Consider the following 12,820-nt stretch of genomic DNA (forward strand, 5'->3'; position numbering starts at 1 on the left):
CTCAGAATCAAGAACAGTGGTGCTGTAAGAACTAATTGTACTAAAGCATATGAAGTTCTGGACCTGCACCACACATGCTGCTATAGCCTGACAAGAATAGTAAGGCAGAAAAAGGTGGAATAAAAGCAACCACTGAAATTTCACCTCAAGCGAACTTAATTTAGAGGTCCCTCCTAAAGTAAAACATGTGAGGAATTTTGGGAGAAGCCAAGAGTTTTGATAAGACTAGTGAAGCTTCTCTGGGGCATTTCACATACGAATGTTATTTATATTGAGCCTTTCTAAACTCAAACTGACATGATGGATTTGGATCACGTAGCAGACTAAACCGTAAAATAAAGTTCCTCTCTTTGTAAATGTGAGGAGACCACAGTGCCAGGGGTGGGAGGATGGTGGGAAACAGATGCAAGAGCTCTAAATATAGTCACTGATACAAACAGATTACATATAAAGACATTTAGCTATTCAGACACGTGTTCCATTATTGCTCAATTCATGCCCCACAAGAATTGTATCAATAAGGATTCTTTTAGGAAAGAGACAGTGAAATAACTACTGAAAATAGCAGCTGCTGAAAGTCATGAAAATAATTTGGGTATAGTTGGCCTTTATTAGTCTCCACACTTTCTCTCCCAAAAGCAGGGGGGAAAAACAAGAAACTATGTGCATCAGCAGGGCAGTGTCAAAGAAAAATTAGATTTCCATGGTAACAAGCTACAGCCTAGGTAACAAAGGCTTGTTAATAGTTGTGTGAGGCAGTAGCCAATACAGATTTATTATCAGATAGTTCCAAACACAAGCTCTTGCCTTCATCCTGAAATACAAGAGATTAAATGATCATGTCAGCTCTACCAACCTTAAACAAAACATTAAAATTTGAAGATTTGTCTCAAAATTTGAACAAAAAATGAGCTCATATTATAGTGCAGGTGGCTTTTTAAAAAAAACAACACTAGGAACTATGTGATAGTGCTGTCTATTGATACTTAAGCCCTATGTGTAGCAAGTTCTTACTCACACACATTCCAAGTCACTAAGGTCATCCACACAACCATTTCTGAGGTGGGGAGGGGGAAGGCAGGTGCACCTGCCTCAACTTACCTTCCCCCCAGACAATTACCGATCCGCCGTCTGGCACATGGCTCACGCACCCACCCAATCTGTGCTGCTCCAAGCCCAGCCTCCAGATATCTCTTAATGTACCGTGTGAGGAGCGCAGTGCATGGAGAGATTTCCCCTCAAGGGGAAAAGCACCCAGCTCTGTCTGCTCAGGCTGCCTGTGGCCTGAGAAGACACATGACCCCAGATCTGGGCTCACGCCCTTTAACCCAGGGAAAAGCCGAGCAAAAGCCTGGGGCTACCTGGAGAGGCAGCGATGGGATCAGCCTCGATTCCGGTGCTTCACACAGGTAGGGCTGCTCATGTGAACAGCCTCATTTAGTTCCTGCTTAGCTCAAACCATAGTTGGCAATTACAGTACATTTGACCTAGCAAACCATGGCTAATGCTTGAGTGTGGTTTCCAGTTCTGGTCTGAAGGGCAAGTACAAGCCATAATTTGCCAGGGTACACATAATGGCCACCTGCGTTTTGTGCTAGAAATAAATTAGTGAATTGAACTCATGTGATGTGTGCACATATCAGAGCACATGAGGGGGAAGGAAGAACTACAGAAGCTCAAGATTTGCTCACGTAAGTCTAAACCACAAATTGGTATTAGTGAACCGACCCATTTTCCCAGTAGCTTACAACAACCCTGTGGGGTAGGCCAATATTATATCAGCAGGCAGGATCTGCTGTTGATAGAATAGCAATTTGCCCAAGTGATGATTGTAAGTTCATGGCTATGCTGAGACTTTGTACCCTGGACTTGCTGCTCACAGCTTCATTTTTTGCCACTATGCTACATCAGCTTTAATGCCTGAACTTGTGAATAGTCCACTAGCATACATTCAAAAGTCAATGGAAGACAGCTATGGAGGGATTTACAAGTGAACTAACAGATGGAGGTAATACAGAACAGCCCCACCCCAATTTGCTTTTTTGGTCAGCTATAGTTTTATTTAAAGCACTCCATAAACACAAAATATTGTGACAAGCACATTTTAGCATAATTTAAACAGATTAACAAGTTTACTTTAGCTATTCTATGCAAAGTTGTCACCTATAGTACCAGACACATTCCATAGCTATTTCACAGTTTCAAGACTACTTCTTTGGGCTCAGAAAAGAAACAATGGTTCCTATCTCTTGACAGAGTCAGAACTCAGCATAGCCAGGAAGACCACATTACAGCTATTACAGCTGTAATACACCTGTTTCCCCAGGCTTTTACTTAAAACAATGGAACTGTTTAATTGTTTTACTCTGCTAATTGTTTTTAATCCGTGAAACTCTTAATCTGGACTGTGTACACTGCCTAGAGATGTATATCAAGTGGTATACAAGTATGCTAAGCAAGTAAATGGATAAATATAAACTGCTTAACCCAGCAATTCCCAAGGAAAAATAAGGATTCCATAGATCATGATAACCATATACTGTAGATATACAAATATGCCTACAATGGATTCTGAGTGTAGAGGAACCAAGGTAGTTTTCTCTTCCAGATCAGGGGCCAAGATGGCCATATTCCATCCAAGGAGAAAATTCTTCTAGTAGATTCTTCCCAAGGCATTTGTAAGCCAATTTTCTCTTTGCTATCTAGTTTTCATGTCCATCAGTTAAAAGGTGCATAAATACTTTGGAAATTAATTATATAGTATACAGAGCAAAAATAATATATACAGGCTTTAGCGGACTGCGGATGGATCTTTTGTACCCACGTTTGGAAAGGCACACTAACTTAAACATTGTGCACACATGTACAATATATAAGAGGCAAAGAGCTGTGCTATGCACAGTCTCTTGCAGCAAGCTATGCAACATCCAATATTCCCTTGAGTTATACACACTCCTGCTTCCCCTCGCCCCTTGGAACATCTGGAGAGCCAGTACTGCAACAGGTGGATCCCAGTGCCCGGTTTCATTACTGACATGCAGGTGAATGCCTGCATGTCAGTAAGGAGGGACAGTACATTTAAAACAGCAAGTGACCTAGAAACTATAAGCCAGTCGCTCCCTGGAGAACCTGCTATATTCACTAAATGGAGCGAGGGGGATCTCCGTATGTATTTGGTTATTGAAGTAGTTTTTGAAGTTTTGTTTATCAATCTATTCAATAGTAGCCCCTTCCCTCAACAGAGGTGAAGGAAAGATAGAAGATTTCACATCAGCTATCTGCTCCAACCCCAATTACAGACAAGTCTTTATTTCTAACAGCATGTACATTCTAATTTGGTGGGTGGTTGTTGCTTTTGGCTATAAGCAATTAAAGATGTCTTTTGCCTCCTGGATGAATGTTGCCTCCCTGGATTGATACAGAATCTAGTGCAGATCCATATCAGGTCTCCGGCAGTAAGAAACCACATTTCTTTCCTCAACAGTTAGCATGTAACCAGAGGTATGCATTTTACTTTCTAGTAAAATGCACCAAATATGGATTCTGACCTCATCAGGTACATGCCCCAGTTGCTTACTAACATTTCCAATTTCTCTCAGCAACCCAAATCACATTATTCAGTGCCTACACAAGATTATGTGAAGCACAGGGAATCATATTCAGGAGAATATTGGGAATGCTATTACAAAAGGTCTACAGTTACACACGTTAAGTTGGGGCAACTTGTAAGTCAGATCCACACAATGATACCAGGCAGTTGCACAGTTCCCAGGAAAGCAGAGTTTGGTTTCCCAAATGTAATTAGCCCAACTCTTAGCAGCCACAAGCTTCCAAACATCCAAAACCAACTGTCTTACCTGTTTCAATAAGAACTTGTCTTCTGCGTTGATTTTGAGAGAGATGGCCAGGTGGATGGCAGACAGGACCACCCCACTGATTACAGCGGCCCTCATCCTGACTGGCAGCAAAGTGTAGATGCTGTAAATGAAGAAGATAGTCCACCAGATGCCCTCCGAAGCACTCCTGGGCTGCATCAGCAAGCAGCCAACCACTTGCACCGCCAGCACCACCAGAATGACAGAGTAGCACATGAGCCACATGTGGTCCTGGTGGAAGTCGTTGCGATTGCAGACAGCACCCAGGGCCACCAGCAGCAGGATGGCCAAGGACAGCACCACCACATAGGGCACCTGGTAGTGGCCATGAACGGTGTGGAAGAGCAGCATGACCAGACACACCAAGACCAAGACTGCCATCAGCATGGTCAGGCTGCTCTGGTTGAGACGGAAAAAATAGCGCTGGTAAAGGTGCTCCAGCTTCTCCGACTGGAACTTCTTGGACCTGAAGATCTGCAGCAAGCTGCCGCAGCAGCTGCCCATGGAGAAGACCATCTCCGAGACCCCACTGTCATCCAGCTGCTCTTCCTCCTCCAGCTCCTCAATCTTGGCCTTGATCCGCTTCTCCTCCAGCCCCAGTTCCACAGAGCGTGGGCGCACCTCGCCTTGCTCCGCACCATAGCGCCTGGGGCTTGTGGCCAGTGAGGGGTCACCCGTCCGGAGAGTGTGCTGGCTCTTGTCACCCCCATGATCCTGCCAGGCAGATTTGGACCTGAAGCTCATCATTCTGCAGCCACTTACCCCACGGCTCCGGGGAGGCTCATAGTCTTCCTCACTTCTCCACCTGCTCGACATCCGGGAAGACTTCTTGACCGAGGATCTGGTAGGAAGAGGGTAGGAATAGCCATTGGCTCTAGCTTCCGCTTCTCCCCAGGCAGAGCGGTGCTGGTCTGCACCTCCACTCCTGGGTGCAGCAGGGGCTCCAAACCCCGGAGGGCTCACACTGTTGGAGCGGGACATGCCCTGCAGGGGCAGAGATGAGGGTGGAGGCAGTGTAAGATAAGCTATGCTGGAGAAGGAAAACAATCACACACACAAAACCCACTCAAGGCAAGGGAGGACCTGATCTTCCAAGCAGCATCACACTCACTTTGGGTGTGTGTGCGCACACAAGTGGGAGAAAATTTTCTGTTGCTCTGGCGGGTGCGGGTGGGTGCGTTGAGATCAATAACTTTTGACAATTCAGTCCTAGTAGAGTCCAAATCAAACAAAGTTCCCAGTGATCTAGGAATGCAATCGCTTCTTGGAGGAAGCCCGGCCAGCCAGCCGGTTGAGTGCCCTGCCCTCCAGAGGCTGGGAAAGAGAACCTCTCTTCGCCCAGGATTTAGACAGCCACACGCAGATCCGAGAGCTGAGCTCTCCTTCCCAGGCAAAGTTGCCCTTCCGGCGAGGATCCCCGTCCTGTCATTTTCTCTCATTCAATTCCCCAAAGCTTTGGCCATTTGTTTGTACATCAGTAACGCAGAGCCACAACGCTGGTATGCATAGAAAGGGGGGGGGTGAGGCACCGGATTGTTTCCCCTCCCCACTCCTTACGCCAAAACCACCGTCCAGCCGAAATTCAACTTTGTAAGCATCCCCACCCTCAATAAGAAGCCACCGCGGTCAATCCTCTCCCGCTCTGTGGTCAGGGCGATCCTCCCACCGCCAATGGATCTGGCTGCAAGGCAGGTGCTAAAGAGGCTGCACATTTCAGTCGCTGATCACCCTCTCTAGGAAGCCGAGCCGAGGCACCAGGAGGAACCGTCATCCTGAGCTCTTTGCCCCAGGGGGCAATTCCCTATTTATTGGTCATCTGGAGAGATGCTGGCGAAGGCAACCACAGCGGCAGCGCCGGAGGCGTCTGGAAGCCGGTTGGATCATGCTTTGGTCCCTCCGACTGAAGGTGCCCTACAGATTGGCTGGAGCCTCGACACACGCGCAAGCAAGCCCCTTCGCCAGCTCTTCCTTCTCAGCCCGAGAACGGCATTGCTGCAGCGGGGAAGGGGAGGACCAGCCCGGGAAGAAGCCTCGGCTGAAAGGCATGGAGTGGAGGAGGCTCTTGACTCACATCGGAGCCTGGAGCGGCTGAGGCATCCTTTTCCTGATCGGGTGAGCCAAATGGGTGGGATTGCTGAGGCTGCTGGGAGGGCAATGCCGCTTGCCCTTGGGATGGAACATTTTTTTTGGGGGGGGGGATAATAAATAAATAAATTCTAATAAAAAATTAGCTGAGTGATTCAAACGAAAGGCGGGGGTGGGGGGTGGGGGTGACGAGAAGAGTGTCGGGGTAGGATTCCCGTTCCTAGACCCTTTCTCCAGGGAGTCGCTCCATCCAGGAGGGAGATCTCCGCCAAAAGCCGACGCAGCGCTGCTGCTGCCTCGGTGCGAGGATGCGCTGTCTCCACTGCAGGAACCACCACCAAGCAGCAGGACTCGCAGCTCTCTTGCTAGAGCAGCGATGCAGACCCATTAAGGAGGACACACAGAGGCGCAACGCACTCACGCAGGCACGCGCCGAGGCTGGCTGTGCTGTTGATTCACCCACGACACAGCGCCAGCCTGCTGCTGGTCTCAGTGCATCGGCATGAGCAGGGGGCGGCGGCAGTCCCTCCCCGAGGCAGCCCAGCAGCAGAGCTGTCCTCTCGTGGCAAAACGCCTGCCTGCCTGCCCGCCCAGCCACCCCTCCCGCGCCGAGCTGCCTCTTCTGTCCTTTGAGGGGAGACCACAGACCAACGCGCCCGGCCAGACCAGAGCGGTGGAGACTGCGTCTGTGGCCCTCCCTCACGCGCTCTCCTTGCAGGGGGACACGCCGCCCGCCCCTTTCAAACCATCCCTTTGTACAACCCCTCTTCGAGCAGAACTAGTGCCCAACAAGCATGACTCCGCCCTAAGCTTGGAGCGATTGGCTCACTGTCAGCCGCCGCTTGCTGCCATTGGGCGGCTTCGTTTGCTGATCAGCTGAATTCGCTTTTCCTCCAATGAGGCGCTCTAACTAGAAGGAAGGAGGTGCTGGGCTTCGAACTCACGGCAGTAGCGGGCATTTGCCCCCCGCCCCCCCCAACGGTGTCGGTGTTTTAACTCCTGCAGGACATCTCTCCCCTGTGGCTAGAGTAATTAATTGTGCAGCCAAGATTTAGCCCAAGGGAGGAATACAATATGCATGTCTACATATTGTTGCTGCATTGATTGTTTCAAATCAATTAGGACGTGATATCCGCGCAGAGTTTATCAAATGACTAATAGGTCTTGCATCTCTTAACATATCCAGCTACATTATACTTTAATTGCAACCCCTCCGCCCCCACCCCAGCCACCTGCTCCACGGACAACAAGCAACCCCCGTAGACACACTCAGCCATGCCCACCCTGACATTCACACCCCCAGGCACACATGCCCCATTTAAATAGATGCAATAATTCTGCGAGTTCTGTTACCAGAAGTCAAAGATAGTTTCTGCCTGTAACCTGTCATTACTCCTTCCAGAGCCAGAGGAGATTGTGGGGGAGTGGGGAGTTGTTCAATGCGATTGAATCCTTGACCGTGAGGGATTCACAGTAGGCTGCCATCTACTTTATTTTGTTGTGGGGAAACCCACTCTCCATTGCTTCTCAGCCTAGGTTCCTAGGGGGTAGGGGGTAAAGGTGCAAAACCCTCCCAAACAGGGCTGAGCAATCCTAAACCTTCAAAGGCTTTCAAAGCCACCCAGACACAGCAGTTTGGGGCAGCATACAAATTTAATAGATAAATACAGTCATGTGACTATGGCAGATCCAAAACAAAAGAGTAGCAGGCTTCAGCAACAAGGATTTATTATTAGATTAAAAGAAGAAGGTATGTAATGAGAACAATGGTCTCTTCATAAAGCAGACTGTAAAAAGGGAGAGTGTTTTCATGAAACCCAGCAACTCAGATGCCAAGCAATATTGTAAATAAATAAACTGATCCTAACTTGTTACTGAACTGGTCCAAACTTACTACTCACAGGCTGTGGCCATCCCATGTGCCCAGCAGCTATCAGCCTGCTGTTTCCTCAGAGCCCTCATGTTACAGAACAAACTAACAGACCAAAGCTTTCTCCTCTCTAGTAGGTGGCTGTGTGTGCAGTTCCCACCCAGTGCTTTGGATTGGCCCTCTGTCTTGAATTTTCCAGGCTTTCCCCCTTATTAAGAAAGGCTCACCCTCCCAGTAGTTGTTCCAAGTGAGGCCTAGTCCTCCCTCAAATCCTTTCCATCACTAAAAAATGACTTTCTGGTGAGAACTTGATAATTTCTTTTAGGAGACTTCCCTATTTACAGACAAAATGCCAGTAAGTAGGATGCAGAGTCACAGACCCAAACTGAAAAATTAATCAAAATACAATAATACATTTTTTTTAAAGCAAGCTCTGAATATCCTCGTTACTAACTTCCCAGCCTTATCCCACCCCAGTCATTTTGTCTTTGCAATCTTTGCCCCCTTTCACACATTAAGTATGCTCCTTTGCATGTCTACTGAGGATTAAGTCCAATGGAGTCCAATGGGATTGACTCTAATGCAAGTATTATTAAGTATGGATCATGTCAGGTAATTATACAGTGTTTTCTGAGCATGAGCAAACTGCATTCTTCTGCCCGAATTCTGCATAATCTCTGCAGCTACTGGGATTGGAAAGGGAACTCCTTATTCCCAGGAAATGTAAAGTGAAGGGAGACGAGGATGGTAATGGGAAAAGAAGAGACAAGGGGAAAGATGGGAAAAGTTAAAAGAAATAAGGAGTAAAGCCTGAAGAGATTTTGAAGATAACAGGAGGATGAGGGGATATGAAAGACTGAGCCAAGAAAAATGGATGCTTGAGAAGATAAAGTCACAGAGCAGGAGACAGAGAGAGGGAGATGTAAGGAAGAAAAAGGAGAAGGGAAGGGAGAAGCTAATTTTTATCATTTTATGTATTAATTGAATTTATATACCATCTAGTATAAAAATCTCTAGGCACTATACAGAATTAAAACATAAAATCTAACAATTAAAAGTCATACAAAGATAAAGATCAGATAAAAACACATTAAAATTTAGATATCGAACCTCATTTGAAGGCCTGGGAAAACAGGTACATCTTCAGGGTCCTCCTAAAAGCAAAGAGAGAAGGAGATGCTTTTATTTCAGCAGGGAGCCCTGGGGCAGCCACAGAAAAGGCCCGGCGACACCCGTAATTGTTCCTCTCCAGATGATCTTAATAGGTGTCAGGGTTCACAACAACGAAAGCGCTCTCTTAAATACCCTGGACCTAAGCCATTAGGGGCCTTATAGGTAATAACTAGCACTCTGTATTTCATTCTGAAACCTATCAGCAACCAGTGCAGTTCTTTTAGAATCATTATTATATGGTCCCTTCAGGTAAACCCAGAGACCAGTCTGGCTGCCATGTTCTGTACCAATTGTAGTTTCCGAATTATGTACAAAGGCAGCCCCACGCAGAGTGCATTACAGTAGTCAAGCCTAGAGAGTACCAGCATATGTACCACTGTTTTAAGGTCACTAGTCTCCAAGAATGGACGTATAGTCCAAAGTGGATAAAAAGCACTCCTGGCCACAGCCTCAACCTGATAAATCAGGGAGAGTTTGGGATCCAGGAGCACTCCCAGACTATGAACCTGATCTTTTAGGGGGAGTGTAACCCCATCCAGAACAGGCAGATCTAAACCATCTCTCAGATCCCGACCACCTACAGACAGTACCTCCATCTTGTTTGGATTCAACTTCAGCTTAATATCCCTCATCCAACCCAATATCGCCTCCATGCAGGCACTTGGTGGGCGAGGGTTCATGCCATTTCCTGATGAAGTTGGTATGGAGAAATAGATCTGGGTGTCATCAGCATATTGATAGCACCCCAGACCAAACTTCCTGACAATCTCTTCCAGCGGTTTCATGTAGATGTTAAAAAGCATTGGAGACAGTTTGGAGTCTTGTGGAACCCCACCCTTCAGCTCTCGCTTTTCAGAGCAATAGTCTCCAAAAACACCATCTGGAATCTTCCAAAGAGGTAGGAATGAAACCACTGTAAAACAGTGCCACCCAATCCCACCTAATTCAAGCGACCCAGCAGGATATCAGAGTCAATGGTATCGAAAGCCACTGAGAGAGCTAAAAGAATCAGCAGAGTCACACTTCCTCTGTCCATCACCAATTGGAGATCATCCATCAGGCTGAAGAAGGCAGTCTCAATTAGGGTTGTGCGTTTTGTTTTGTTTTCTGTTTTGTTTTTGGCCCGAATCCGAAACAACCCCATTTTGTTCTTTGTTCGAAATCAGCCAATCCGAAACACCCCAATTTTGTTTTTTGTTCGAAATTGCAAAATCCAAATCCGAAACGTTTTGGATTTTGAAAAATGGCCCCAGGGAAAAACTAGTGGGTGGTGGTGGTAGTGCCAGATGGATGGAAACTACCTCCCAAGTTTCAGAGTAATTGGGCAAAGGGCTGATTTTTGGTGAATTTTTGAAGTATAGGATTCTTTTCATAGGGAAGAATGGAGGTTTCAGCAAAAATATAGCTTCATGTTGGGGGGAAAGGAGTGGCCCAGAGCAGAGTAGGGTGGGTGGTAGTGCCCAGTGGTGGCAAGGAAGCTGCCAGAATTATTTCAAAGGAATTGGGCAGAGGGCTGATTTATAATAATAATAATAATAATAATAATAATAATAATAATAATAATAATTCAATTTCTATACCGCCCTTCCAAAAATGGCTCAGAGCAGTTTACAAAGAGAAATAACAAATAAGATGGCTCCCTGTCCCCAAAGGGCTCACATTCTAAAAAGAAACATAAGACACAAGATGTAATGGAGTTTGCGCATCTGTAAAGTTCTTCCCCATAGAGAATGATGGACCTCCATAATTCCTGCCCCATAACTGCACTTGGGGGGCACCAGGGTGGTCCAGAGTGAGTGGTGGTGTAGAGCACATAGGGTGCCAACCACCCCCATGGGTTGCTAACCCATGGGGTACTGGCTTCTGTTGTTTCTCAGATGTTTTGAGTGTAGATTCAGATTCTCTGGTAGCATATGAGAGTGGATTCATGGTTTGTTGTTGAAAATCTCATATGCTACCAGAAAATCTACACTCAGAACACCTCAGAAACAACAGAACCCAGCACCCCATGGGTTAGCAACCCATGGGGGTGGTTGGCACCCTATGTGCACTACACAACCACTCACTCCCGGTCACCCCAGTGCCCTCCTGGTGGAGTTATGGGTCTGCTGAAACCTCCATTATTCCCTGGGGGTGGGGAACCTTAAAGAAGCATAAATTTCAACAATTCCTAAGAAATCAGCCCTTTGCCCTATTCCTTTGGAATCTGGGTTGTGGCAGGCACCCCTTGGGGCACTGCCACCCAACTCACTGTTTTGCCCCTCAGGCCCCCTTTCTGCCCCTTTTTCAAAAATTCTTTAAAAATAAGCCCTTTCCCCAATTTGTTTGGAATCTGGGTGGCAGCAGGCACCCATTGGGGCACTACTACCTGAACCACTCTTCTGCCCCCAAAGCCCCCTTTCTGCCCCGATTCCACCCCAAATAACATCAACATCACACATCAACAGCAGAGCTTTGGAAGAAAATCAGGCAGATTTCCAAAGGTCATGCACATCCACATCCCCCCCGCCCAAAATTCAACTGATCTACACACAACAGTGTGAAACAACAACAATGAAATGCACACTGCCCCATTGGGCAATGAGGGTAAATGCACACTGCCCCACTAGCCAATGAGGGTAAAATTTACCCTTAAATTTGCTTAAAGGGAATAAGGAGGCAATTGCCAGCAGATCAGCCCATGCTTTTGCTGGCCAATCTGCAGGCTGGAAGGGCTGGAAATTCAAACAGATGTCAAAATTCAAAATGGAGACTGAAGGAGAAAGACTCTTTGCGATTGCAAAATGGAATTCCAAAACAGCCGAAACAACAAAACGTTTTGTATCCGAAACAGGGATGTTTTGTTTTGGCTACAAAATTTTCTGTTTTGAGCATTGGGTGTTTTGTTTTGGCTACAAAACAGCCGCAATGGCCTGTTTTGTACACAAAATGTTTTGTATCCGAAACGAAACGCACATCCCTAGTCTCAATCCCATAGCCCACCCGAAAGCCCGTCTGTAAAGGATCTAAATCAGTGATTCTCAACGTTTGGGTCCCCAGATGTAATTGGACTTCAACTCCCATAATTCCCAACCAAAGGCCACTGGGGCTGGGGATTATGGGAGTTGAAGTCCAATAACATCTGGGGACCCACACGTTGGGAAACCCTGATCTAAATAATCTCTGTCATCCAAAACTGCCTGTAGCTGAGAAGCAACCACTCACTCAATCACCTTGTCCAGCCGAGGGAGATTGGAGACAGGCCTGTAATTAGCTAACTCTGAGGGATCCAAAGCAGGTTTCTACAAATAAGGTGTAATAATTGTCTCCTTAAGACAAGAAGGCATCCTGTCCTCCCTCATTGAAGCATTTATGATATTTACCAGGGACGCTTAGGTGCGATTGTGTCTATCGCTCTAGTAAGTTCATTATTCCATGTTTGCACCAGAGCATCGACAGAATCACTAGCAGAGCCAGCTTGAAACCTTTCCAAGTCTTCTTGGAATCCTATTGGATCCAATAACCTTCTCTGGTGGACAAACCTAATGCATCCTTCACCCCTACAGAGGTAGGTTGTGATTGCAAGCCTTCCCTTAACCATATAGTGGTCCATCCATGACAGTAGGGAGATAACAGGGGGCCCCACCCACAGAACACCACCCTGATTAGAGCAAAAGACCATGTCGAGCTTGTGACCTGCATCATGCATTGGTCCAGAAACCACTTGGGATAGGCCCATCGTTGTCATGGCCGCTACAAACTCCTGAGTCGCCCCTGACAACCCGCTCCCAAAATGGACATTGAAGTCCTCCACCACCAACAACCTGGTCCACTCCAA

The 12,820-nt window shown here is 46.8% G+C and overlaps 2 protein-coding genes across 8 annotated transcripts in view; one reads left to right on the top strand and one right to left on the bottom strand.

The window, feature by feature from the left end:
• Positions 1 to 4,874, bottom strand: part of ADCY5 (adenylate cyclase 5) — a 356,971-nt gene extending 352,097 nt beyond the window's left edge. Inside the window, exon 1 of the mRNA XM_053244596.1 lies at positions 3,858 to 4,874. Coding sequence (XP_053100571.1) covers positions 3,858 to 4,856 — 999 coding nt within the window. The 5' untranslated portion in view covers positions 4,857 to 4,874. The remainder of the gene's footprint in view (positions 1 to 3,857) is intronic.
• A 974-nt stretch (positions 4,875 to 5,848) lies between these two features.
• Positions 5,849 to 12,820, top strand: part of LOC128322765 (uncharacterized) — a 40,910-nt gene continuing 33,938 nt past the window's right edge. For 4 of the 7 annotated variants that reach the window (XR_008305983.1, XR_008305982.1, XR_008305984.1 and 1 more), the window contains exon 1: positions 5,854 to 5,987. The gene's annotated coding sequence lies outside the window, so the exon portion shown is untranslated. Of the gene's footprint in view, positions 5,988 to 12,820 lie in introns of all 7 variants that reach the window. The other 3 variants (XR_008305987.1, XM_053244677.1, XM_053244683.1) reach the window with 3 other exon arrangements.

The sequence above is a fragment of the Hemicordylus capensis genome, chromosome 1, assembly GCF_027244095.1.
Source record: "Hemicordylus capensis ecotype Gifberg chromosome 1, rHemCap1.1.pri, whole genome shotgun sequence".
Lineage (NCBI taxonomy): Eukaryota > Metazoa > Chordata > Lepidosauria > Squamata > Cordylidae > Hemicordylus > Hemicordylus capensis.